Source organism: Mycena indigotica (assembly GCF_014461135.1).
Source record: "Mycena indigotica strain 171206Taipei chromosome Unknown Mind.scaff0009, whole genome shotgun sequence".
In the NCBI taxonomy this organism is placed as follows: domain Eukaryota; kingdom Fungi; phylum Basidiomycota; class Agaricomycetes; order Agaricales; family Mycenaceae; genus Mycena; species Mycena indigotica.
The window spans coordinates 263,438-290,646 of NW_023503008.1; the positions used below are offsets into that span (position 1 = coordinate 263,438).

Here is a 27,209-nt window from a genome sequence, read left to right on the forward strand (position 1 = left end):
GAAAGGCGGAACCGGAGATGCGCACTCACGAATTATGCGGTGTTGTCTATAGCCGGAGGCAATGCGGTCGCTGCCCAGCGCGTTCTGAAAGGCGGAGGTTGTCCATAAACCCAGTCGTCTTCGTTCTCTGACTCGTCATCGTCACTCCCACAGTCCTCGACATAGATCCCAACGCCAGCATCACCGTCCTCTGGGTCGATCAGAACCTCCAAGCCCCCTGATTTCTCCCGGTCGTGCACTTGGAGTCTGCGCAATGCCGCGATGAGGTCATCGGCCAGCGGGGCAGCGTTCGGCGGGTCTTCTCTGACTTGCTCCCAGCCAATTGGGGGGGACCCTGGTGGGCTGATGAGGAAGTTCTTGTCGACTTTGGGTGGCTGGAGGTAGTTGGCTGCTGGCACATCGATGGCTTCGCCTGGAGGCAGCAGAGGATTTGGGTCGGCTCTGTATACCCTGAGGGTTATCCGCGATCTAGCGTGCAATAAGACCCAGTCCAACTAGTAACGCGCAAGAACCTACCGATCGCTAGTCTGCTCCAGCACAATGGGGTCGCTATATATCTTCGCCATCTCCGCTGACTCGTTCGAGGCATAGATGACGATGATACGCGAGAAGTTGGGAAGCGGAACCCAGCGGTTGATGTCCCCATACGTCGCAAAGTGGTCCCGCAAAACCCGGAGCAACGTTGGCTCGAAAAAGTGTTTAGGAATTGAGGTTATTGCGAGCGTATTGGTAGCCTGGAGACCAGTGGGGGAGGCGGGCGACGTCGAGGGCAGAGAGATAAAGAAAGGCATCGTCATGAGCGAGAGTGGGGCCACTGCGTCAGACCAACAAAATTTTCTGCGTTTAAGAAGTTCATGTCACGGTCACACGTGACGACACAGCTTTCTGCCGACATTCCCACTTCAAGTTGAACCTGTCAACTGCGCTGGAACTGCTTGACCTGTGCATGACCATAGCAATGCGAAACCAAGTACTTGTGGCTAAGATGTTATTATCAACAGCCAGAACACTTGGCGCCTCGACCTCATGCAAGATGAAGTCAAGTCTCAAAATCCACTCTCGTCTCAGTACTCTCGTGCTGCTGGCCAGGCAGGGCAGCTGTCCACTCGACATTCTTGGATTTACACACCGCCCTCTCAGGCCGATCCCCGGCCTATGCACCGAGAAGCTTAGCACTCCGCAGTCAGGAAACCACCATGTCTCCGAGAGAAATGCTGTAGAGTGACGGAACACGATGCCAGAGCCCCTGAACCAGCACTGCGCCGTCCCTCGGATGGAAAAACACCCCACAGTTTCACGTTCTCTTTGGAAACCAGACCGACAGCTAAGGCTCAGCGCCGATTACTGTGACTCTATTCCGTTCCGGACCCGTTGCTATACATATGTAGAGGTGTGCTTGACTTGTTCCACCGATGCAGACGAGGCGTTGCCGTGTGTCGGACACAACACGACTACAACCGCTCATAGGACTGATATTGCCCGGGAAGTGTCTAGGGATTGCCTTTGCTATAGCAGCACGCTATAGCAGCAGCAGCACAGGCATATCAAGACACGCCAATCTGCGTCTACGATTATCATTACACCGGCCGAACCGGTCGAGGCTGTCGCTTCACTAGGTCAACACCCGCAGCATCACGGTTCGAGCTGAGGGCTCAGGGCTGTCTTGCTCAGTCTCCAAATCCTAGCAACAGGCCTAATGCAGACCTTTCCGATTCAAGATGTGGTAGCCAAATTAATTCATCTTGTCGATAGGATATGATTACCGCAGTGGTCCCGAATCAGAAAGCGTAGCGGGTACTACATACTTACACGTGTCTTGTAGTATGCTACGTGTGTATATAGTCTCCACCATTGTGATCAGTCACTCTTCACCCCGGTCGTCATGTGAAGTGCCTCCCACGACAAGGACATGCAACGCCAACCTCTTCGTAATGCGAAGAGGAGTCGGAAAGCCGTTCTCAGCTTCCCCACGTAAATCGTCGTTGTCCAGAGCTTGTCAGGTCAAACAGGAACCGTTCAAATGTAGATACACAAAGAATATATCTAGGTTTAACTAGGTCCTTCTGAACCCGGGTGGAACCCAACCGACTTTGTTCCATTTATTGTCACCAAATCAAACATGTTTATAACAATGCTTCAAGCTGGCTAAAGCACAGCCATAATGCAAAAATGTTTGGGTAGGAAATGTTACTGGGAAAGCTGCTAATGCTACAATTAAGAAAAATACATGGCGCATAGCCCAAAGCAACACACACACAAACATAGCTTGGTACATATGAATCACCGGCCATTCTGCATAGGCTCATCCGTCACACTTGTCGCTGCCCACCGACCCTGGACCTGATGATGAATGGCAATGCCCCTCGACGAATTGTGGCTACCCGCGCGGGAGCCGTCCTCGAGGTGGACAAACAATCCCTTGCCCTCTATAGCGAGCATCGCGTCGTTGTACCGTCTCCCCATGATGCGGTCAATGATCTTCATGTCCCCCACCGTGGCCAAGAACTCCAGGGCCGCATTCTTCCGCTTGAGCCAGTGCGGGTCCGTGGCCGGGTTGCGCAGCTTGCTGACAACGGTGATCGTGCCAGCATTCGTGTCGGTGTAAGAGTGGAAGCTGGCCACATCGGGGTTCGGCACCAAATGCGCCTCGAGGTGCTCCGCCTGCGACTTGGTCCCAACAAAATGAGCCTGGGTAAGATTCGGAGAGACCAGGAAGTCATCGAGCGCCGAGCAAACAGTGCAGGAGCCGCATATTTTGCGGGTTGAATTGCTGTAGGCCCCGACAACAAAGTGGAGGAAACACCCGATGGCCGCGCTGAAGAAGTCGCAGAATGGCTTGTGGTACACTTCCATCCCGTGTTCATGCAAAGTCCGCCGCAATTGGGGCACATAACCAGGACTGGTCACCACGGGGATCCATTCCTCGCTCTGGTCGCGCGGGACGGTCATGAACAGCACTCGTCGGCACATATCGAGTCGTCGAATCGAGAGGCAAAGCCCGATGATCTCCGAAAGCCGTTGCCCGCGCAAGGGAATGTTGCCCGACCTGACCACCATGCCAAAGTCGCTGAGTATCGAATCGAGTCCTTCGTCAGTGATTTCGTTAAACTTCTTCGAGTCGTGTTCTTTCGGCAGCATTTCAAGGCGCAGAGTGTAGAGCGAGCCAAGAAAGTCGAGCCAGAACTCGTACGCGTTGGGTACACGGATTATTGCTCGCATAATTCTGCCACCAAAAGTCAGTGACAGGAATTGCTACAAAACAGACAACTCACATTTCCCAGAAGAACATGATGCCCTTTTTGCGTATGGCGCTGATGAAAAGCGGGACATGCTCGCGCTCCAGGTTCTGCAGGCCATCCAAACAGCGCTGAAGTTGATCACCTGACCAATGCCGGATCTCCTCCAGCGCATTGCTGTTGTCGGCCACCCGGGCATATATGTCCGGGTCGGCAACGAGGTAGAACTCGAGTCCTTTGTGTGCCCCCTTCTTTTCCCAGATCTGCTCGATGCTCTCACGGATCCGTGAGAAAGTGAACTGCTTCCAAGCATCGAGCCATCGAATTTGGTCAAGAGAAGCCAGCATCGGCCCATGCGCCACTGAACTACGAGCAGTCTCGTTCCACAACTTGGCGTCGTGCCAGCCAAGAGAGATCTCCGCCAGCCTGGCCTGGGCATCGAAGTTGTATGGCTGTTGGTGATAGAGGGAGGACAAAACGTAGGACACGATTTTTCGCTCGATGAGTGAAGAGTTGCGACGGTCGACATTGTGCAGCCTCTCCAGCGCGTAAGGCGTCTTTCGAGTGTGAAGTAGCATTTCCACCGTCCGTCGTTTCTCGAATATCACGATCACCGTGCGAGAGTGGTCTAGACCGCCAGTTAGAGCACGGAAAACCAAATTAGCGCTGCAACATACGAAATTCGATGACATGCGGGTTTTTCGCGTCATACACGACCAAGTCAGGCGCAGACTCTGGGGGCGGCACCAAATCTCCCTCCTCCAGTTCGAGCTTTGCCATGCCCTGGATGGGCAAACCGTCAAAGTCGTATACCTCCTTGATGTTAAGACGTCGATTGTTAACGCGCAGCATTCGCTTCGGTCGCCCTTGGGCATCCCGACTTGCTGATTCGTCTGCGGTGCCAATCAAGTGGTCATCGAGGGTAGCGAGCCCAAGCTGGAAGCCAAGCTCATCACAAAGCGACTTGAGATGGATAATTTTGTGTCGATCTTCAAGTTTGAGAGTGTCACCACGAAGATCGTCGTCATGATATTCGTAGGCAAGCGTATAGGCGATAATGGTAGGAACGCTATCCGGCTCGTACTCTTGGAAATTCGACCATTTGCGAAGAAAACGACGGAGATCTTGTAGCTTGTCGGTCATCACGGGAAGCGTTGGCCGCGGCCCCTCTGAGACCACCAAACGGTAAGACAGGGCCAATCGGCGACCTGATTCGATGGGCTTGATTTGGCATTCGACACCGTGATACCATGCCACGAAAGAAGTCGAGAAACTGACAACGCTTAGAAGTGGTGGGACAATGAGGCAAAGATAGACTCACCTTGATGTTGGCGACAAATCATAATGCTCGGAAGAACTGGCGAAAGAGAGCTGTACGTGTCCTCCAGTGTACGTGGATGGGAGAATGACATGAACGCTGGCAAATTCGGTCGAGTCTGATTGTTGAGATTGAGTACTATCACTGATGAGTGAACGAAGCTACCCCTGATAATGTGCTTACCACTCGTATAACATAGGACTGTTTTACATTAGGAATTTGACTTGTTTCGTGCCAGAGTAGCCACTCACTTGTGCGATTGCTCCCATAAAATCAAACTCTGAAGCTTGAGCCGCAAACCACTCGCATGTGGCGTCAGTTTCCGCCATATGTCCTTCAAAACCACCTCCTCCAGGTACGCAGACCAGGCAGGATTCATACATTCAATCAATTGCGCTCCCAACTCCCAGGCATTTCCGACAGTCTGGTCTGGGGTCGATGATGGAGATATGACTTGACGAACAAGGTCCGCGTCACGGTCGCTGAGCGGAAGCCCCACCACACCAATACCCTTGATACTGAGCCCGGGGTTCGCAGCCGAAGTCATTGTGGCCGCATGGCAGTATTGACCGGCGAAGGAAAAGTCGCGTCGTAATAAGCCTTCGAACTCGCGCTGCAATCGAAAATGAAATCTCTATTGAGGAAGAAGATGGAGTAACATGCCGTGAGATCCTCTCTCGGGGTGCCAGGCGACTGGAAATTCTCGGGCGAGTGAATACTCAACCTAGCTTTCTTGCGGGCAGGCTCTTGCGGTTCATCTGGAGGGCAATCGCGACGGTGGTGGTGATGGTGGTGTTGCGGCTTTTGTTGTTGCTGGTGAGCAACAATGACTGGTGACGCGATTCCCTGACTGGCTGAGCTGTGGCGGCGGATGCTATTATGCTGCTTTGCGTGTGAGTGGCCATGCTCGCGAATATATTGCTCGTCTTCGTATGGATGAGACCACGTTGAACGAGGGACGGTTGTATCGACCTAAAACGCAAGAAAATACCTATTAAAAAGGAGTCGGGATTTTTTCACCAGAGTACACACATAGAAATGCCGTTGTGATGCAGGGTCGTATTGCTTGATCCAACCAGCTGGAAGGGTGGGAGAAGGCGAAGACGCAGAAAGAGCTGGCGAAGTTTGGGGCTACAATGGGTCAGCAGCCTAACTGCTCGCATACACTGGTGCCTAACCTTGCTTGTTGACACAGAACGTGTCGAAGGTTGAGAAGAACTCATCCAGCTCGATAGGCCTTTGAGGGTTAGTTTGGGGGATCAAAAAGAGTCGTGACGAGTGCTTTTTGACTTAATATATGGCGGGGAAAGCCATGGGAGGAAACACGGGTAGAAAATGGAGGTAAGCAGCCCATCTGGCTCCGAGATCTCAGAAACATGATGATGTGTAACGGCAAGTCAGTAATCCAAATGGGGCAGAGGAAGTTTGCGGCATGGCATCTGCCTGGTAACCTAAAAGAGTAACCCGCCAAACCGTCGACACATTTCTCGACCTGCTCACTGCGAAAACGACTTCGATAAATGATGATACAGTAACCACGCAGAGCTCTCCTCGTCAATGTAACGTTCTATTTGACTGGCTATCATTCCTTCATTCAAATTTGATTCGTTCGAACGTTGCGGTGGGATCTCGTCACTCTTGGCTTCGGACAACACAAGTTGAACACAAGAGAACCCAACACTACTTAGACGGGTTTACGGCGGCGGCACTCGATCAGACTAGGGAAATCCTACAGGTTAGCATATAACAACCGGTCAGATTGATGAGGATGTAGCGCGGATTTAGGACTTGATCATGAATTCAGTTGGGCCTGCCAATGCCAAACTTGACTATGGGCTATTATAATCAGATCTAGAGTAAGTACAGCGAAGGCAACAATGGCGATGTTGATAGAGATCGGATCGCACTGAGCAAAACGATGAATAAGGAAGGCAATCCAAACACGACATCGACCTATTTTGACTCGGAACAACGCCAGTGAGAACAGCGAAGCTACATATATAGTCGTGTGAGAGTGGAAGTGGAAGAGCATCGCGGGATATGAGGGTCGGAAATAAGACCTTGGGGTCCACAGAGCTTACTAGTAGTTAGGATCAAGTAATTTCGGTCCTTGTTTAAATGTCTGACCCAGTCGGAAATCGATATCGCACCCGCATATCGCCATTCTGCTTCTTGAAGTAGCCGGAGACAGCGATCTCCAACAAGGTTGTCGATGGAATCAATATGAGTAAGTGTGGCTGCACATGTTCAATGGCAGATATGGTTGGTCAGCTTGAAGCTTGAAGACTCGAAGTGTCAGTGATTGATATTCAAGTTATGACTGTGGGATCTAGTTTCCTTTGGACCTGAGTGAGGACAGCAATAACAGAAATCACGGCTTAGACTTCATACGAGCGGTCATTCCGTGGAGGCCACAAAGTGATAGAAGCTCGGAAATCGCCGCCCGTCCGTGAAAAGTTGCTAAAGTAGCCTGAGGTTCCATGTGTTGAACAGCTGCAGATCAGAGGCCGAGGGGACGGTCGTCTAGAACATAGTCGAAGTCTGATGAAAGCCCTAAGAGACGTGTGAAACCTACCGAGGAGGGTAACACAGTTCCAGTGATTCCGTACGCACATTGCCTGATTCGCTTTCCGGGACAAGATCATTGAAGGGCCGGGTGAACGAAAACACTGAGTTCCCGGAATATACCCAGAAATAAATATCCCGTGCTTCATGATATAATTGGACGCTGGCTTACCCACTATACTGGCGCAATTGAAGAAGTTGGAGAGAGAAGAGTAGTACCTACTCGTAATCATCTTGGCCGCGCCTATCTTGGCCATCTGACCGGAGCTGCAAGAATAGAACATCTCTGATTTGATATCCCCATTCTGCAAATGGTGCATCGGCTCAAAACAAAAAACAGTCGAAACAAACCTGAGGACCACCTCCACATGAGTCAGACGCAAGTTCAGTGTCAGGTAGCGGGAACCTTGTCGGCCAAGGATCTGCGCCACGCGCAACGTAAGGGGGGACGGCATTTTGGAGCGGATGACTGCCAAATGGGTCCATCGTTGGTTATCACTTGGCCTCAGCAAGCCATCGCGATGTTTCGTTGGCCCATCGTAATTTGTCGAGGTCAGGAGTAAGCCTAGTGGCGATTGATCTTCCAAAGGGATCACCACCCCGCTCTGAGTTTAAGCATCCTCACATCCGTTGATGCCTCCATGATCTTCAAAAAGAGGGAAAAGTGTTTCCTCTTCCGACATGGAAGGCGCAGATCAAGTGCCAAATGTCACACTCCGGCGCATCAAATTCTTCATATTGGCATTATGTAAGGCGATCCGGCGGCGTGCCTTGATTGACGATGTGATCCGATAGCTTAGGATCAAATTGATGAGCAAAAGAACCCGATTAAAGATTCCGAGTCTGAGGTTTCTTCAAGGTTTGTTCGAATCCTTCATTGCAAGGGCGTTGAGCTCTATAATCCAAGTAAGCTTCAAAAGCAGCAAGCTTAAACTTGGACTCATTCCACGTCACCAACCTATTTGAGGCAAGCTCACAGAACCAACACACTCAAAACTGCATCGCAAATTCGTAGTCTGTTTTCGTTTATCGTAAAGCTAGGAGTAGTCGATAATGATAAGGACGTAGCTGGTCATGCGCGCCGTAAAACGAAAAAAAAATATGAAGGGGGCAGCTAAAAGTACAGTGAGGAGAAGTGCGAAGATACTGGTGTGGTGAAACGGGGGGGGAGTTTACGAATACATCCAGCAATGAATGTGCCAGCCAAGGATCGGGATGGGGAAGGTAACAAAACAGAATGATGCTGGGATGATGGTTGATGGATGAATGAGATTATGCGCGAGGCGAGCTGTCCGTCGAGTGTGTCGTGTAGTTGATGGTACATTACAAGTCAAGTCTATATCCGTGTGTCGGTGAATGAAGGGAGAAGAGGCGATAAAGATAGATGCAAAAACCCAACTCGACAAAGGTCAAGCAACAACGGGAGTGGGAGAAGATATGCTGCGAGCTGTAGTTGGTGTCGATGAACCGCTACTGCTGTCATCGAATCGCAGCAGTGGTGAGCTTGTCGACGCGAAACCATGCGAACGGGGTGAACTGGTTGACAACAATTCTTCGACGCTGGAGGCAGAGTGGGTGCGTTGAATGGGTTCAACGCTTGTGGCGCCAGTGTAGAAGCAGAATCTGAAATAACTGGTTCAGTAACGAGAACTGCAAGAAAAGGAGAAGTAACCTCACTTATCCAAAAAGTTGTGATACGTAGATGACGACTCTGGCTCAGAGGTCATCGCTAGTCTCGACTCCAAGGTCACCAAGTCCGGCGGGCTTATGGGAGATGTAGTCCCACTCGTTGACCCGTCGCTGCTAATGAAACTGGGGGTACTGTCCTCACTCGTATTGCCTTCCCGTGACATGGACATCCCCGCCACATCCAGACCTAGACCAACACCACGAGCATCAAGGGGCGGGAAAGAGTTATAGCGTCCGGGATTCCCGATGGGCGTCAAATCACGAAACCGTGGCGTGCCTGGAGGTGTCCGTCGCAGCGATGCGGGATCTCGTAATGGCACGTCGAAGTAACCGCGTTGATGTTGGCGACTCGGCTTGGGCACAGCGAATGGATGGTCTTCAGGAGAAGTGATATAGAGCGACGGTCGAAAGTTTATATCGTCAGATACATCGCGTGGTGACCCCAAGTTGGAACGAGGCTTTTGAAGGACAATGGCGGGTGAACGCGGCCAAGTGGAAGTATGCGGCGGAGATGGTGAGTCCAAGTTTGGATGCGACTGAGCTCGTTGATGAGGACGCCACGGGTCACGAGAAGAGGAATTGAAGTCGTAACGGGCAGCTAAAGAGTCACCATTGCGAAACCCAACAGCTGCAGGGGGCTCGACGACCTTCTGGTTCCCGCGAAGAACTGTCGGTGTTTCTTGTTGTTCCTGCATCTTGACGACGCGCTCCAATCGAGTGCGCAAATCAGCAGCAACCTCGCCACTCCTCCTTTTCGACTGTTCACAACCCCCGCGTACCCGTTTGAACACCGCCATATAATTCCTCCCGCGATTATTATCCCACATTTCCCGACCCGCCGCATTGAAACGCACCGCTAACGCCATCTGTTTACCATCGATGCGCGCCAAAATGTCGTTTAGACGGATGGTGAATGCGAATACGTCGACCATCCCACCAGGAAGTGAATGTGAGTATCGAGCCGTAACCTCGCTTGTGGTTTGCCATTCGTCCAGCGTAAAACGGACAGCTACCCACTTGTCGAACGCCAGATTGCGCACTGCAACAGTCCCGGCGACACCGGTTTTGTCCTCTGTCAACACAAGTGTTTGCAACTTGACATCCAGCTCTCCTCCTGGCGGCGGCACCTCAACAGTCATCTCCAATGCCCCTTCGTCATCTGTTTGAGCATCTCGCCCAAAGATGTAGTCAGGGAAATCTTCTGTTCCGCTCGTATCGTCGGTTGGCGATCCGTCTCGGCTCACAGCCAGAGGCTTTTGCTCGGCGAGGAACAATTTGACCTGCTCGAGCTGCGAGTTGAAGTGGACTCGTGCACGTGCTCCACTGGTTGGCGTGGTTGGCGCGCTTTTACTACCCACAGCGGAACCACCGTTGATGACCACTTCCAAAGATCCTCGAACACGAGGGGTGGAGGATTTGAGTGACGACTTGAGGGGTTCGCCAGACTTTTTGCGGATGACACGCGGAGTGGTATCGTCCTGTGTCGATTTTGAAGTTCGAGGAGCTAGGGAAGGGAGAGTGGGTGTGGAGAGAGCCCGTAAACCAGAGATACTGCCTGCTCCTGGTGAATAGACGAGAGGCCGAGCCATCGCAGAAGGACGGGGAGTAACCTCATCTGGCGGTGAAGGAGGCCGACGAGCGGGAAATGGTAAAGGGGTGCTCTCTTCAGGAGGACGGACACCACGACTGCGTTTTGAGTGGATTGTAATAACGGATTGGTCGTCTGAAGTTGAAGTAGAAGACTCGTCGTCTGAGGGAGGGGTAGCGTGCTGGACTACGAGTTTTATTGGGGGCGGGGTTGGTCTTGAGGAGGGATATGATGAAGACCGAGCGACCAAAGGTGCACGCCGGGGTAGGATTGGTAGAGGACCGCCAGCCGAGTTTGAATTAATGGACGAGGCCATGGCGAGAGTTGCAATCATGAGAGATTGGCTAGAAGGATGTGAGGAATAGTAAAAAAAATAACAGCGGAAGATCGCACTAGTGGTAATCTTCCCTCGACTGGCAGAGAAAGAGAAGAAAGAGACCAAAGGGTCCCTATATACGTGGGAGACGCGGCGAGAAAGCTCGTCTGGTGTCTTGACGAGCGACGGTGATTGCAGGCTTAATAGCGCTGCGTTGTTTGACTAAGGAGTGCGAGCAAAAAGACAGGCGACGACACGGGACAGGTGACGCCAACGACAACCGCGAAAGAAAAGCGGGAGGAGAGGCCGGGGAGTCCACAGGCGGGTGGGGGAGAGCGGGGGATAACGAGGCCAAGGGAAGAAAAGCAAGAGCAGTGTTTTATAAATTGTCCGCATTTGGTATGCCGACTATTTGATCGGTCGGCAATTTTTAGAATTTGTCGTACCTCTTTTCGCCAGTCTGGACCGAAAGTCGTTGGAGGGGCCAGGTTCTCGCTGCCTACTCACTTCTATGTACCCCACTTGCGCCCTCAGTCTCCAAGAATACGCTAGGGTCAAAAAAGCTTCAGAAAGAAGCGTCGAAACCGTTCAGAGAGCGCGTCACCCATGATGCAACCGCCTTTGTCATAAATTCCTCATTCATCTACCCATCGGCAGAGGCCATTTTTACCGCGTGTACCCTTCCAAATCTCCCCCCTATGTCCACCCTCCTACCCTTCTGCTCATCATAAGTACTGTACCACCAAGACCATTTATCTCTGCTCTCCATTCCATTTTCTGTGGCGATGCGCGCTAACGGCTAAACGCCGATGTCCGTCAATAATCTCCCTTATCTGGTTTGGATTGCCGAGAATCTTGACAACCTTGCGACATCGCTTGCACTCTCTTGTTACCGCGTTACGGGCTCACCGCAAGTTTCGAACGCCCAGAACCTTCTCGAACCTTGCTCTCATTGGACACAACGGACTGCACAGTAGAATCTAGATCCCAATGCTCGTCTATTATTGGTCTATCAGCAAAACTACCCAGCTAGACGGCGATACGAATCATCCAATAGCGCAACGCCGCCGCAAACTGGGCGGCTTCGCGTTTTTTTTACTCAGCAACGCAGCGTAACCAGCTGTCTTTTCATTTGATGCTCGGTCGCCGTCTTCCGCGTCGACACCATCCAAATTCATTCCCCTTCTCTTCAAATAAGCCTCTGGAGCTCAAGAAGTACATAAAGCCACAACACTGAAGTCAATCTGGTATGCATATGGAGTGACTGGTAAGGTACTTACAGTAAAGCTCGCCACTCGCCGAGCCAATAGGAGCGACTGGACTGCCGACTTCCAAAACACCGAAGAGATGACGATGACAAGTAATTCGAGGCGACGTTTAGAGTGCGTTCGGTAACAACCGCTGCCAGCGGTTGTAAGATTCTTAGTGATGCTCTTGTTCAAAATGAGCACAGAAGTCAACTCTGAGGCAAAACTCCTGCTCCATCGAATGGCGGCAGAGCAGGACTCACACATCCATCCAGCACAGTCCCCAGGTTAAAAATGAACCACCAGATCCAGACAGAACTGGCGAGTGAAATCCATTCCCAAGTATGTGTCGATCCATGATTATTAATATTTTACAGAGGACGCGATCACATGATAATATGCCAAACTTGTTATCTTAGGCTATCCGACGTGCGCTCCGTGCCCTAGTTACTCGCTCCGCTTCGACTGCTACGGGGGGCGAAGGGCTAGCTGGCAAAAATTGGGGCTGGGAGCGATTTGCAAGGCGTTTGGCGCTCAACGCGGCTTGAGCGGAAAATGCCGCATCGACGTAGGGTGTAACGCCCACCGTTGCGGTCCCCGCCAGTGGGGTAGGCAGCGAGGTAGACAGCCCAGACGAGGAGTGGTAGGTGTTGTGGAAAAGGAGCATCGTCCCCGATGCATCCTCTGGCTCAGAGGTGTGGTTTCTCAGATGCCGGCGCATATTTGACTTCACGTTAAATGCCCGCCCACAGCCAGGATGCGGACAAGAGAAAGCTGGGGCACGTGAGCAACACACAAAACAACAGCTCAACAGCCCAACTCACGCATCGCGCCAGAATGGGTGTTGCCGTGAATGCGCAGGCTACTTGGACGGTTGAAGCGTCGACTGCAGATCATGCACACATGCTTCTTTGGCTCGCCCTTCCCCTTCCCCTTGCCTTGCCGTGGTGCTGTCTCCGCATCACCCTCCCCTTCGCTAGCCTCGTTCATCTCGGTGTCGCCATCTGAATCATGTGATGACGACCCGGACAACTCGGAGTGTGACTGGGCAGGCGAGAGCGAGGGTTCCGACGGCAGATTGGGCGGATGGAGGGTTGGCGGGGGCGGTGAAGGGGTGCCGAAAGCGGGAGATCGCCTCCAGTTGGAGGTCGACGCGATCGGCGGCAAGGTCATGGGCTCCGGATCACTCGAAAATGGTAACTCAGGCGCTGGGTAGGTGAGGGGCAAAGCAAGAGCAGCAGGGGTGGCCAGCCTCAGACGGCGGGGGGAGGAGATGTGGAGGGAGAATTTCGTGGATGCTGGGAAGAACGACTGGCTCGTTTGGATGAGCAGTGAAAGTAGCCATTTCGACTTGGCAGCGCTGGGGGAGTAATCGGAGTGCAAGGAAGGTCTGTAGCCTCAGTGGGTCACACCTTTATTCGTTTTGCACTCCGTACAGCGGCGCAAATCCGCCCGTGGCTTGTGCCCATGTCAACAATTTGACGAGCTGCAACGATTTGGTTTGCGTCCACGGCAAGGGAGTGACCTCATGCCAATCTCGAAGTGCAACCAAGCAATCACTGTCTCCTTTTGGTATGCGGAAATCATGCAATTGATCCGAAACTTCAAGTACCTGCGCATTCAGCAAAAAACGTGGAGTACGGCCTCATGTGGCGATGTAACAGCATACGTCCTTGCAACCGGCGACAAAAGGGCCAAGCACAATCTTAGCCTTCGTCCAACTCCAAAGCTGAACCGCGATCACATGACCACCGTTCTTCCGCATTATCTTATCCGCTTAAAGCTAAAGCCGAATCGAGCCTCCCACCGGTACCTTCCTTCTTCGCCCATCGATTACAGCTGCCGAGCTAACTTACACGCTAACCACTATATAAAGACCCGCGATAGCCTTCGTCCTTCCCTTCGCACTCTACAATGGCTCCCGATCCCCTCTGCACTGCCCTCGCCGCTGCCAAGGACAAATCCGGTCAGCTGCAACCCCCATCTCGGGCTCACTATACCCTAAACCGAGAATAGGCCTGTCCTATAGCGATATCGCCGGAAGAATTGGCACAAGCGAGCAGCATGTTATCGACCGTATGCTGCCTCCTCTTCTCCTCATTTAGCGTCTGCTCATCCACGACAACAGTCTGCACCGCCAAATCGCGTCCCACCACCGCCGAGTTCAACGCCCTTGCAAGCGTCTTGGGCATCGCCAACGCTGTGAGACCTTTCAGAGCAACATCTTCGTTGAACTCATTCCTTGATAGCCCCCCACGGCTGCTCACGTCACTAAGTGAACGTGCTTGTACATATTGCTGTCTGTACCACTACGATGTAAACCGAACAGTCCAAATGTATCTGTTGTTGTACAAACTACGGATATGGTGGGACGTAGTTTCCCATTCTAGTCAACTCATCATTACTCGTCTCCCCAGTCTAAGGTCATAATAACTCGTTTCATTTTTGTTCATCACTGTTGCTTAGAGCGCATACTCATCGTCCTCATGGTCGGGACTGCAAGACAGTCAGAACCAAGAAGAGGAAAAGACAGGACAATACGCACACATCATCAGTCCCTTGATGTCTTTTACCCTGGCCTCCTCGATACTCTTCCTCAACAGGATAACCCTCAATGATGCCCACGCCAGCAACACCACTCCAAACGCCACCGGTATTAACCAGTATAGCGGAGACAGGCCCTTGGTCCCTCCAAAGACGACATGCAACGGCGGCGTGTAGATAATAAACATTCCCAGGCAAGCACCCGCGAGGATACCCGCGAAGTTGAGCTTGTTGCCAATTGCGTTGCGGCCAAAGGGGAACGTGAATTTGGCTTTAACAGCGAAGACCTGAAAATGGCGTTGATCAGTGCTCCAAAGAATCTGATTAGATTTACGTTGAAGCATTGGACGATGAAAACCGAAAGGTAAGCTAAGGGAACGTTAAACAGGCTGTCTGTTGCACAAAGAAAGAAAAAGCTCATACTGATCGATTGCGCCCTCGCAAAGGCCTCCACTTGTTGCGACGCGGAGAGCACTTGTCCCTTGTAGTTGATGAAGTCGGGACTTGACTTGAGGAAAAATGCTGTCGTCCGTCAGTCGGCTAATACGTTTATCAAGATGAATGCCATACATCCAGCCTTCTGCGCCTTCTGCAAGTCGCTGGGGGAAAACCCGGCCTTAAAAAACACGACGAAATACGCCACCAAACAAGCCAACATTTCAATCATCCCAGCCTCGAGATATGCGTATGAAAGCAGCTTGGAGTCGACGAGAGTTTCCCCATCTTTGGTTTCCATAGCGTCTTCCCAGTATTCTCGCGTGAATGGCGTCCGAAGTTGAGCGAGCAGCACGGAGAATTTACTGGGTTTTATTATGTCCTGCGTCTCGGGGTCACGTCGAAGTGTCTTAGTGCGGCGCAAAGCTTTCCGTTTGAGCGAGAGGATTGATCGGTCGTTGACTAACAAAGCAGAGTCAGAATGCGATGTGATAATGCTAAGAAAATAACGGACCTGGTTTACGAGGCTCCATCCTCATCAGTCCGTCAACCGTTTCTGGCTTGTCCCACGCGAACGAGAGCTATGAAAGGTTAAATGTTTGAAACTGAACTTGGTGGCAGAAACTTACCGCGATGAACAGCTCGAAACCAAGATCTTGAAACGAATCGGCTCTACGCTCTAGTAAAAAAAGTGATAACGTACCAATAACCAAGATAAGGATGGCAGAGATCGGCAAGGGAATTGGGACCACAACGTCTGAAATTACCTAAGTTAGTCTACCAAGATGAAACCAGTGCGGCGACTTACATAGAAGTTGCGGGATGACCTCTGGGGTACTATGTGACAGTGTGTATCTTTTCAAGATGAGTTTCCGATCACAGACACGAACAAAAGACCTACTGAATTGAACGTTTGAGGTTGACGAATATTTGACGGCCCTCAGCAACACCCTCTGCAAGTCATTAAGACAAGAACGGTCATGGACAAGGCTAACAGCACGCACTGACTGTCGAAGCAAAGTTGTCGTCCAACAAGATCATATTGGCGGCTTCTTTCGAGACATCCGAGCCTATTTCGCGTCAGGGAAAGCAACTAGCATGAATGGATGCTGCTTCGCACCGGATATATTCATCGCAATTCCCAGATCAGCCTTTTTGAGAGCAGGCGAGTCGTTGACACCATCACCAGTACTAAAAGTCGCTTAGCGTTCAGATGATGGTCGAGAACGTTACGCACACTCCGACGATATGCCCCAACGCCTGGGCGCGTTTAACTATATGTTCAATTAGCTACCAAAGCCAAATAGAGCTGCATACTCACCGATCTCGAGTTTGTGCTTGGGCGATGTTCGCGCAAACACGATCTCTTCTTTACTAAAGACTGGAAGGGAGGGTAAGCTAACCAATGCAGACTCCAAGACTTCGCACGTACTCTGATCCCATTGCCAGCCTTGGAGTCCGTCGATGTCGTCGCCGTGAATGACCACCGCATTAACTTCGTCCTCATAAATTTCGTCGATGGAACGATTTGTGCGAGCTGCCAGTGTCTCCCGTGTGTCGCCGATGATCAAGTTGATCTTGCGCGCAATGGCCTCAGCCGTCTTCGGGTGGTCACCTGAAATATACTGGTTCAGTTCCGGACCAAAATTTCGCTCAATGGGTTGAACGAACCGGTAACCATCATGACCTTGATTCCCGCCAACCGCAGCGTCCCGATAGCTTCTCGCACGCCGTGTTTCGGTGGATCTTCCAAAGACACAAGCCCAACAAAACAGTACTCCGTTTCCGGGAATTCCGTTCTCGTGAATTCATGGTCTACAGGAAACTTGGAACCCGGAAGAAGTGTCTGTGCACAGGCAATCACACGGTGACCGCGAGAGGCCATATACTAAGTAAGTATGGACATCAGCAACACAGCATGGTTCGGTTAATATTGATCCCACGTTATATGCATCGTCGTAAGACTTTCGGAAGTCATCAGTGATGGGGAAAAGCGCGCCGTCTTTGAGGTATGTTGAGCATTTGGCCAGTACACGTTCGGGAGCGCCTTTGATGTAAGCGGTGAGGTTGCCATCCGCATGGGGTTTATTCAGCTAAATGATGGATTCAGACGGATAGATTGCTCGAAGCGGGGAAAGACCTACAATGACCAAAGCCCACTTGTTAGTCGAATTAAATGGCACTTCAAACACCTTGGGGAATTTCTTCTGGTGTTCATCATATCCCCCACTGAGATACCTCCCGGCGAAACGCGTTAATCCCGTCTCAGTCGCATCTCCCAAGATCTGCCTCTGGTCGAACGGAACATCGGTCTTGTCGAACTTGACACGAGAGTTGAGTGCGGCGATATCGACGAGCTCCGACATCCCCGAAGCTTGCAAGGAGAAAGCCGCCGTCGTGTCTTCGTCATTGTTGGACTGGAAGGCCGAATACATCTTCTCCCCGCTCCAGAGATTCGTGACGGTCATTTGGTTACGTGTCAAAGTTCCCGTTTTGTCCGTGGCCAACAGGGTCAACTACCAGACATTTTCAGTTTCTAGTAGAAGGCAGCAAAATGTTCTGTCACGCACCGATCCTAGAGTTTCGACACCCTGGAGGTCCTTCACCAGCACATTCTGCGCGGCCATACGCTTCGCGGCAATGGAAAGAAGTAAAGTTACTACCGACGGCAAGCCTATAAATTTCTCAAAACATTGAACCAACTCGTAAATGAAGAAAATGTTACCTTCCGGAACAAAGGCGACCAGAATAGACACAGCAAATGTAACGGTCTGCGACGCTTTTGCCTTTATACGCCGTTGTAATCCCAACAACGAAGAAAACGACGGCGAAGACAATGGCAATGCATGAGATTTTGATGACAAATTGAGCGCTATCGAGGCCATTAACTGCCTTGCAACATAACCAGTTAAGAATGAACGCACATTTCGACTGCGAGAGGACTCTCGTTACCGGATTCGCCACCCGTCAACGACGCAATTTGTCCGATGAACGTGTGGTCACCCGTGCGAACGACAACTGGAAGAAATCAGCAAACACAACCCAAGACCCAACAAAACAGTCACGTACTTCCCCAAGCTTCACCATTGACGACCAGGGTTGAGTTGAACGCCTTGAGAAACCATTAACATAGAGTTTTTTTTGGGGATCAACATCCCACATACCAGGTTTTGAGCTTCGACGGCACGGGCAGTGCTTCCGCTTGCGACTGGGAAACGCTCCTGAGGTTCTGATTCTCCGGTCAAGCTACTGTTGTCAACCTTCAAGTCCGTGGCTGCGAATATAACCAAATCGGCGGGTGTTTTGTCGCCAGAGCGCAGAAGAACAACATCGCCTTTGACCAGGTCCGCCGCAGGGATAGAGATGATGGAACCGTCTCGGACAACACGACAAGAAGGGGGGATCATGGCCAAAAATGAGGCCAGAATCGCTTCAGACTTTTGCGTTTGGTACCCTAGAGGCGTAAAATCTTTTGAAAAAAAAAAGCGTTCAACGGAAACTTACAGTCAATGAAGGCATTGAGGAAGGCGACAGCAATGAGGATGCCTCCCAGGTATGTGTTCGCGAAGTTGGCATGGAAATCGATACCCAGCAAAATGTATTCCAGAATGCCAGCAATGATAAGAAGGACGTTGAACTGCAAGACACGTCAGCATAGTGTCCGAAAATAGTTGGCCTTGATAAACCATAGTCAAAAGACGATCAATGTACTAAAGGATGTTCAGTCAGAGGAAGATGACCCTGTTGTAGTGAACACGCGCCTGGCGTAGCGGCGAGCGCTTTTTGGGTGGGGTGAGAACATTGGGACCATCGCGCTTCAAGCGGGAAGCGGCCTCATCGGGGGAAAGTCCTTGAGATGTACCGGGTTCCTTGACGTTGATGGAAGTGGAAAGTTTCTCGCCGAGTTCGCTAAGGGGAATATTGTGCTCGCTGATGTCAACACTGGCCCTCTCCTCTTCGGCCTTCTTCTTCTGTTCAAGATGGTCGTAACCGGCTGCGGCGAGCTCTTTGTCCTCTTGCGTCAATGTGTGTTTGAGCTCGACGCCTAACACGACATTAAACACCGGGCGAGATTAGGGTTAACAAACGACGCACCCTTGGGCCGAATCTTCTCCTCTGTTTCCTGCTCTTCGTGAAAAGCGACTGCTCGCGAGACAACATTGTCGTCCTCGCCATGTACGGGCGGCGGCGCCGACGCAGCCAATTCCGAGTCCATGAAGCAAGATGGAGGAAAAGGTCAAGAGGTTCGAAAGAAGGTTGCTTTTCTTGTCAGTTATTCGATCTCCGTTTAGACTGGGTGCGGATTTTTTGCCGTCCAATCGTTTGTATATAGCACGTGCAATATTCAGATTGCCAGGGAGAAACAAAACGGTCTGAATCGGCTGTCAGTTGCGAATGGTCCTCCTGTGGCGAAAACCGCGCATGAAGTAAGTGGCTGGACCACAGCAAAATTCTCCTCCTGCCACTGCCAGCATGCCAACGTGCGAGGGGTCGGGAGAAGAGAGACATCGACAAAACAACAATGGAGGTCCGTTTGCTCAGGGCCGGATATATAGGGCGAAATCGAGGACCTGAGTTGCATCATGGTGATGTGGTGGCGTTCAGTGAACTCGGAAGAGTCTACCTTATCGTAGTGCTCGTTGACTTCGCAGGAAATTGTGTGCTCCTTCTTAGGTCTACGGCAGATGGAAGCACGGGTCTATCAAGGTGGCGGCTAGACTAGCTGGATGCTACGAGACTGCATAGGGGCATCGACACAGGTTGGAAGGTTCAGGAAACATTTCAGGACCATGAACAGGGAACGGCTGTGAGTTGGGAGAGGACAAAGTATGTAGTAATCGCCAAGACGAAAAGTGGCCGATTCGGCTCCGAGTCGAAAACGTGACCAGCTAATCCATCAGTTGAGCAATTGATAAGATCAAACTTAGGACCTTTCCCAAACTCTCGCCAGCGTGTTTGACTGTCGGACTATGCGTACTTTGCCCGGTTCAGGATACAGCTACACTAACATAAATCTTGCCCCAAAGATACTCGGCGAGCATTCTCTGAGCTCTTCTCAGGTTAAACATTGCCTATCCAGGCTATCCTGCCAGTGCTTGCCCTCGACGTAACCCGAGCAAGATCCCGTTTGAGAGCGATATGAGCCGCCAGGTGAATGGCTCCAGCCTATAAATACAAGAAGCTTCAACACTTTTGAATCACCATACCGCCATGGCACAAGCTGAAGCCACCACGAAGACTGCCCTCTCACTTGGCCAGCACTTCCTCGATATCCTCAGTACTGGCGGAGGACCAACCGCCTTGGAGCCTCTTCTCTCAGAGAGCTTCACCTGGAAAATCTTCCCAGAGTCTCTTGGCGCGTTGCCGCGCAACAAAGACGATTACCTTCTCATCATTGGGAATCTCAGCAACTTGTACAAGTCACTGAAGGCCACCGTACGTATAGGACCGTTCCATACTCGTTACATAATCTTACACGCCCCCAGAAAGTGCTGGATACTGTCGATGCCGGCGACTCCGCCGTGTTGCACCTCCACATTCAGCTCCAACACGGCACAACTGATGAAGTATTCGGTTGCGAATACATCTTCATTTTCCGTTCCAGCCCAGATGGAAAGCTGGCGAGCGTAACCGAATTTGTGGACGCGGAGGTTACTCGCAAGTCGTGGGCGGCTGGAGATGGTGTTGGCTTCAACCTACTGAACAAGGAATAACGTGGTGGCTAGTGATACAGCAAAGCGCGAGTAAACTACATATAAATATCTAGGCATTTGCTTTTGGGTACTAGACCGCTTGAGCCCACTCATGCACAGCGTCGCTTTTTGTTGCCAACGAAAGTCCTGCTTCGACTTTGGGTTGGTTCAACGTATCCGTCAGTCCGTCCGAGTACTCCGATCTGCTCGGGTTTCGTTCAAGTTGGAGATTGACTCTGGGAGGGACTGCGACTGCAGAGTGGCGACTCTGGAAACGCATATCGGAGAAGTTGACGGAGGCTTCAAACGTCCCTGAGTCATGTCGAATGGTCATTCTAGAGTTGAGGATCTACGTCATGCACATTCAATCGAGGCCAAGAAGCGACTCGGAGCAGGAGGAACTTACCACAAGGATACTGATGGAATAGACCTTCGAGAGCCCTGCGAGCGAGTCAGCAGGTAAAACAAGGAGTAATGGATTGCTCGTACAGATGCATGTTCCCAGATGGTAATTGTTGCCATTGAATGCCACAAACAACGCCAGGTCGATGATGGCAAAGATAGCGCAAGGCACCCCCGTCTCGACGGTGACCTGAATAACAAAGTTAGCCACGAAAGCTGCCAATATAAAGAACTATACCCTGATTATTCGGTTGACAGCATTGTATGTGGCGCCGCGAAAGCCAGGTTGGCGCGCTTTCAGAAGATAGTATACTGTTGCGGCGACAATGATGAGGTCGACGGCTGCCGTAGCACTAAGCCAAGCCTACAAGAGTTAGTTTTATTGAATATTGAGGAGTGTACTAACTAACCACAGGCGGTTTCATGGCGTCATAAGTCAGTCGCGAGAACCTGCCCGCGCGACTGATGAGGACCCCGGTCCAAAGACCAGCACCGAATTCCAGCAGCGCGAGCTGATAAAAGCTCTCAGAAAAACAAGACGTTCTCGATCACTGTAGAACGCACCACGCCAATGAGGATGGGGACGACAAGAGCACCGTTCCCAATAACGTGTATTCTCCACCCGAAGAAAAGCTGCCCAATGCATCCAACTAGTCACGATGATGAGTATTCGTGTCCGAGAAGGAATGATGGCGTACTCAAGCTTCCCAAAACCGGCACCGAAAACCATGCCCAGCCGACCTCATCCAGCGAATGAAAGTTGCCCCATCCTGCGCCGAAAGACCGAATGGTATTGCGGGTGTCACCAAATGTCTGGAATATTTCCGCGACGAAGGCAAAGCCGACAACGAGTTTGTTGAGTCTTTGGTCCCTTGGGAACGCAAGGAAGTAGAAGTAAACTTGCACGACCAATGCACCAAGTAGAAACCAGTTGATAACAGTGCCAACAAACTAGAGAGTCCATGACATTGGCGCAAGAAAGGCGTTGATGTAACTACGAACCAAAGGTATTGTCCTGCATTAGATTAGCTCTGAGTGGAGAGGGGAATGTGAATCGTACAGTTTTCCAACATCTATAGCACCAGTAGTTCCACTCATGAAAGGGCAGTCTGAGAGAAGAGCCAGAAAGTATGCCGTGAAAGGTTCTGGATGATTTTTAAGGCGGTGGATCTAGCGCGATGATTGGCCGGCGTTATCCATCCGGTGGGATTCGCCACAAAGCTGTTCTATTGCTGGGACGGATGATTCTCCGCAAAGCTGACTCTTGAAGGCTGGATTGCTGATGTGTCGCGTGAATCGTTCATTGAGTTAGTTGTCCGAGTTATCAGCGCCTGACAGGAACAAGATCGGTAGAAGGAGACTTGGTGTGCGAGTCGCCGAGGCGATCTTCTGGAGATTATGACGATTGGTACTCACGTCTCAGTCTTCTAAAGATGGTCATTCGATGCGATGTATTCAGGGTCTTAGCCTGGACAATAAAGGTGAGGAGGGATTCATGGTGAGTGCCAGACTCACTGCAAGAGAAAGCCTGAACCTTTCGAGCCAACGGCTCAACGTTTGGCGTTCAACTCGAGTTCAAGTTGGACCAACCGACCAATGTAACCTGCGGTTCATCCTCCAGCTGTTATCTATGCGTCCCGGCGGTGATAAGACAGTTTAAACTTGGCTTGTGCAGCCGGTTAAACGGCGTGTGGCGACAGAGAATCTGAAGAAGATCATGGCAGGAAGATGGGCCGGAAGCCGCGGTCACGTGCATGCTTACATCAGTGATCTCTGTCCAAGCATAATTATAGAAGTCCAACCCTAGATACATAAAGAGATACTACCATGACTATACAGAGCCCAAAGCCCAAATAATGAAACATAAATTAAAGGTGAAGTAGCTTAGAGATGTATCCTAGCACTTATGAGCAACAAAACAGAGTGTGGCATCGCAAAACACGAACCGGTGAGTTTCCGAAGGTCGCCTATATTTGCCAGGGTAGGAAGGCCAAATTGACCGTTGTGGCACTGAGAACGATTCAACTGCAATTCCCAAAGGTAAACATAAACGCACGGTGAGCTCCAAATCCAAAACGGTCTTGCCCCGAGGAAGCTTGGCGGTTTGCGGTGCGCTTCCGGTTGGCGGGGGGATGACGTCGGAGCAGTCAGTGAGGCGAGCAGGGTTTTGCCCGAGGAGTGCCATCTTCGCCATCGCTTTTCCAAAGTTAGTCGACATGTCGGCCTGTTGGTCTAAAGATTGTGATATTAGCAGGGGGGTCGCGAAAGAATAGGCAGGAACATACTAATGTAACCTTGCCATCTGCACGAAGTGCGTTGGTCGCGTGCGATTGCAAAGTCTGATTGGAGGCGAAATTCTCCCCCGAATGGAGAGGGTACTTGGCCTTTGTGGAAGCCTTTGCCGGGCCAGACCATGCCGCGAAGGAGAGTGTCGAGGAAAAAGTTGGTGTCGAGAATTGAAGGCGTTGTGTCAAATGGGGTACCGGGAATGCTCTGGGAAGATGAGCCGGTCATTGACACACACGCGTAGTCATTAAGTATACCCACTGGGTCAATAGTCTCTTGCTTTCCAATGCTATGGCTCGCGAGTAGGTCCACGAGGTCATCAGCAGTCAGACCTGCATCGTGGACACGGTTCAGAATCTTGGTTACCTGAGGGTGATGCCAAGTTAGTTGCACTCATATGGCCTTGGAGAGAATTGCCCACCGAATCAAACGCTTCCGGAACTAACCCGTCTGGTGCCCATTTCGTAGCATTGGGACGACCCGCAAAAAACGGAATAAGGGGACCGCCAGGACAATTTCGGACGGAGACAACAGCGATAAACTGGATGCTATCAAAAGTGTCAGAGAGCTGTTAACGATATTTCGTGGACCGCACATATCGCCATAAGAAACGTGGTATCTGTCTGCAAGCTTACGTTCAGCGTCGACAATTTCGTCGAGAGCGTCCTGTAAATAGTGAGTCACGATCAGAGATTATTTGCTCTACTTACGTTCGCGCCATAAAGCAGCTCCTTATCAGCAAACATGATGATAGAGCCATCAGCTCCGCCTCCAGGAAATTTTCCTTGCGATCTCAGCAAGGGTGAATAACCAATGGCATCGTGGAAAGAGAGCTAAGCTTCCGAGTCAGTAACATCGCGAGCATTGACCGTTCAGACAGACACGGAGCGCATCGTGAGCCTCATCGTCTATCATGCGTTCAGCTGGATGACCGTAGTTTCGCGGAACACCATACCGCATTTACCACCCTCGAAACTAGGCACTATCAAAATCCCGTGCATGAACATTGAAAGCTTACTTACAGATTTGTCTGGATGTCATCGAGCACGTCGTACCACACACAACATTGACTATTTTTGGCGGTACGGCCCTTGCTACACTGCGCTGGAGGTGCTCGATGGTGAGGTTCGAGGTGTGATGCTGCAGCTGCAGACGCAAGGTAGAGTGAAATGAGCGAGAGAAAGGGCGCCATGTCCTTCGTAATGAGCGAGCGGGTAACGAACGTCGAGAGCGTGTGGTCAAGGTACAAGGTACATGGTCCAGGTTATTGAAGATATATATGAACTCCTTTGAGTGCGCTATTGTTCGTGATGGATCCCTATGTGCCTGCAAGTTGGACATCGAGTCCAGCACGAGACACCTGGCAAGGAAGCTTGGATTAACCTAGTCAGGAGCAGATCATCGGGTTCACAGTTGTTCTATTTTGAGGGCTTCTCCAGCGGTAGTGGGCCAACGGCTTGACCTGTTGTAGGTGAAACAGATTCAAAAGAACAACGCACAGGTGCTAACTGGGTTGCATTTCTCCCTCATTTTCGAGGTGAGGTCCTGGTTGTCTTTTGCTCCGTCTGGTCATTCCCAAATGGTAAGTACCCATCGGGGACGGCATCGTATTTTTGACCAATGTCGACAAGACTGGGTGTGAATTGTCTTTCGTTGTAAGTAAGATGGTGGATTCGACTAAGCAGCAATCGACGCGTCCGTTTGCCGTCACATTATGATCCGAATTGGTCACAGGCTTATACTATGATCTTGTCCGAACTTCCGACAGAGGTCATAGTCGAAATTCTGCTCTGCTGTGATGTATTCGGCGTCATAAACATAGGCGAGGTATGCTTCACTTGATTTTGCAAGCCGACAATTAAAAGCTGATTTTGAAAGAGACCTGCAAGCATCTACATGAAATATCCTGCTCCAAATCGGTCTGGATCTCCCTCATCATCGACCTCAAACTGCGTGGGGTCATCGATGGACGACTGGTGCCTCAACCAACTCAACTTTCTCTGTCTGAGTTGGTAGGGCTCGCACAGCGCGTGTTGCATGGCCCCAAGTCGTGGCGACCACTTCCTGGCGCCATAGAATTGACTCCAGAAGTTCTCCGATATGTTTCCCTTGGGCCTTGCACTGCTCGGCCGGCCTATTGCCGACTTCTACCCGACGGTCGCCATTTTCTGCTGAACAACGACGGGACACTGGAGTGTTGGGAGGTTGAGCGAAACCAACGGGTTTGGCAGAGCCCGCTCAGCAAAAGTGGGCTTGAAATACTCAGCTTTGCCTTGGAGCAGAATGAACTCGGAGTCGTAATGATCGCTGCAACTTGCTTGCAAGCTGGGATGTTCGCGAAGTAAGCTTACCTGGTTCTCCTCTCCCCTCACTTATTCTTTGGTACTGTAGTGCCTCCCGTGCCCCGCGGGTATACGTCGATGTCTCCGAACTCGACCTGCGCAACTTGGATAACATCATTCACACCCAACACCAGCTGTATCCCGGCGGTTTCGATGTTTTGGACCTCACAGTTCTCGCCGTCTCCGGTGACCTTGTTCTTTTTCACTCCATCGTCGGTGGATTTCTGCTCATCGACTGGCGCACCGGAACCGCGGGATTTCTCAAGGCACACCACCGCACCTTTAAGCTCGCACTCGGGGCAACGTTCATGGCGATGCTTTCTGAGACCCGCCTACGCTTCTTCGACACTGCTTCGCTTCGGTCGCACTTGTCCGTCGTCGACCCTGACGCATTACTTGACAGCGCACGAATCGTCTTTCTGGAGGAGCTCCGTCCCTTCCTCAAGCATAGGCTGCAGTCACCTGTGGCCGAACCAACGAGCAGCACAGAACTGTCTACTGGCGGGCTCAGCCTGGAACTGGCAATTTACGTCTATCCAAACCCGTTGGCACACGGCACCTACCGCATCTGGCTGGTGCAATCTGCAACTAATGGCCGCAGTCCCAAAGTGTCTTATTTACACCGACTGTCGCTCGTCTACCCTCCCCAGAGCCCGTCCACACCGCCAGTCTTATACTCAACTCAGTCCGCGCCGAGCGTGGTGTCCTCTGGACATGCCGCACAAATTAGCTTCTCCGGACATTCCGTGGCTGCCCAGAGAAGCGCGCGCGTAGACGCGGCGGCGGCAGCATCGGTGGTTGACCGACATCACGTGCAGGGTCAGATGGAACTGGTCCATCTTCCTAGAGCAGTAACGCCCACTGTCGCGTTGTACTCCGGTGCTTTAACTTACCTCGAGTACGCAACCGGCAAGGTCACAATTGTGTATTATGTGTAGCGAATATATCTTTATTTTTTTGGTCTGACAGCTTCAAGCAGTTTGTACTATAAACTGAGTACTTGAAGACAATTGAAAAGCAGTATCAACAAGTTGAACGCAAGACTCTGATCATTGACGAGGCGAAAGCTGCGTTCCCTTTGTCATCGGTACTAGCCACAGAGCTTGTTGTTACAGGCGCCTGCCGATAAGTATTCGCTTTTGCGATAGAGTGGGATGAACTGAAGGCGCCTCAGTATTGGTTCAGGCACTGTTAATATTTTCCCATGAGAGGGTCTACATAGGAACTTGGTGAGTCTATCGTATACACAAAATAGCATACCTTTTTGGACAACTTGAAGCAGATTAACAGCCATTAACGGATCACCTCAGTTTTGAGATTGACTTGGGCGGATGCCCTGTGTCCACGAGGCGGCGCTGGGTTGGGCCGGCGGGACACAATCCATAACCTCATTCTAATTAGGGTAGTTGGTAACATGGTAGTTTGTGGTCGGACTGCAGTAAAAAGTCTCAGACCTCTGAGACTGACAGCGGGTGGCTGTACAGTAATAGGGGTACCTTGTGAACTCCGACTATTCAAGTATTTGTGATTAACGGAGTTTTATCACAT

At 51.2% G+C, this 27,209-nt stretch overlaps 7 protein-coding genes across 7 annotated transcripts; 2 read left to right on the top strand and 5 right to left on the bottom strand.

The window, feature by feature from the left end:
• Positions 1 to 32: 32 nt before the first annotated feature.
• MIND_00994500 (uncharacterized protein) lies at positions 33 to 797 on the bottom strand (the record flags this gene model as incomplete). Its single annotated transcript, XM_037366549.1, has 2 exons — positions 33 to 468; positions 517 to 797. 2 exons carry the CDS (start codon positions 795 to 797, stop codon positions 33 to 35), a joined length of 717 nt encoding a protein of 238 aa, XP_037215943.1.
• A 1,483-nt stretch (positions 798 to 2,280) lies between these two features.
• MIND_00994600 (WW domain-containing protein) lies at positions 2,281 to 5,777 on the bottom strand (the record flags this gene model as incomplete). The annotated part of the gene is made up of 9 exons (XM_037366550.1): positions 2,281 to 3,223; positions 3,273 to 3,864; positions 3,914 to 4,509; positions 4,558 to 4,692; positions 4,738 to 4,755; positions 4,806 to 5,167; positions 5,218 to 5,526; positions 5,587 to 5,685; positions 5,733 to 5,777. The coding sequence occupies 9 exons, from the start codon at positions 5,775 to 5,777 to the stop codon at positions 2,281 to 2,283; spliced, it is 3,099 nt and encodes a 1,032-aa protein (XP_037215944.1).
• Positions 5,778 to 8,528: 2,751 nt separating this feature from the next.
• On the bottom strand, positions 8,529 to 13,132 carry MIND_00994700 (CBM21 domain-containing protein; the record flags this gene model as incomplete). The annotated part of the gene is made up of 5 exons (XM_037366551.1): positions 8,529 to 8,742; positions 8,797 to 10,740; positions 10,790 to 10,809; positions 12,411 to 12,733; positions 12,784 to 13,132. The coding sequence occupies 5 exons, from the start codon at positions 13,130 to 13,132 to the stop codon at positions 8,529 to 8,531; spliced, it is 2,850 nt and encodes a 949-aa protein (XP_037215945.1).
• Positions 13,133 to 14,411: 1,279 nt separating this feature from the next.
• MIND_00994800 (Cation-ATPase-N domain-containing protein) lies at positions 14,412 to 19,154 on the bottom strand (the record flags this gene model as incomplete). Its single annotated transcript, XM_037366552.1, has 27 exons — positions 14,412 to 14,455; positions 14,505 to 14,790; positions 14,838 to 14,872; positions 14,927 to 15,025; positions 15,074 to 15,400; positions 15,453 to 15,519; positions 15,568 to 15,593; positions 15,642 to 15,695; positions 15,747 to 15,793; positions 15,840 to 15,891; positions 15,943 to 16,008; positions 16,059 to 16,129; positions 16,176 to 16,212; positions 16,260 to 16,319; positions 16,371 to 16,553; positions 16,610 to 16,826; positions 16,882 to 17,031; positions 17,083 to 17,454; positions 17,509 to 17,612; positions 17,664 to 17,830; positions 17,863 to 17,956; positions 18,008 to 18,050; positions 18,103 to 18,392; positions 18,443 to 18,575; positions 18,625 to 18,648; positions 18,694 to 18,983; positions 19,034 to 19,154. The coding sequence occupies 27 exons, from the start codon at positions 19,152 to 19,154 to the stop codon at positions 14,412 to 14,414; spliced, it is 3,459 nt and encodes a 1,152-aa protein (XP_037215946.1).
• A 995-nt stretch (positions 19,155 to 20,149) lies between these two features.
• Positions 20,150 to 20,652, top strand: MIND_00994900 (uncharacterized protein; the record flags this gene model as incomplete). Its single annotated transcript, XM_037366553.1, has 2 exons — positions 20,150 to 20,374; positions 20,425 to 20,652. 2 exons carry the CDS (start codon positions 20,150 to 20,152, stop codon positions 20,650 to 20,652), a joined length of 453 nt encoding a protein of 150 aa, XP_037215947.1.
• Positions 20,653 to 22,901: 2,249 nt separating this feature from the next.
• Positions 22,902 to 24,511, bottom strand: MIND_00995000 (Peroxidase; the record flags this gene model as incomplete). The annotated part of the gene is made up of 11 exons (XM_037366554.1): positions 22,902 to 22,930; positions 22,980 to 23,043; positions 23,090 to 23,265; positions 23,319 to 23,526; positions 23,581 to 23,685; positions 23,741 to 23,867; positions 23,915 to 23,985; positions 24,030 to 24,152; positions 24,202 to 24,227; positions 24,275 to 24,294; positions 24,342 to 24,511. 11 exons carry the CDS (start codon positions 24,509 to 24,511, stop codon positions 22,902 to 22,904), a joined length of 1,119 nt encoding a protein of 372 aa, XP_037215948.1.
• Positions 24,512 to 25,050: 539 nt separating this feature from the next.
• On the top strand, positions 25,051 to 26,599 carry MIND_00995100 (uncharacterized protein; the record flags this gene model as incomplete). The annotated part of the gene is made up of 3 exons (XM_037366555.1): positions 25,051 to 25,146; positions 25,200 to 25,660; positions 25,711 to 26,599. Exons 1-3 carry the CDS (start codon positions 25,063 to 25,065, stop codon positions 26,597 to 26,599), a joined length of 1,434 nt encoding a protein of 477 aa, XP_037215949.1. The 5' UTR covers positions 25,051 to 25,062.
• Between the last annotated feature and the right edge of the window lie 610 nt (positions 26,600 to 27,209).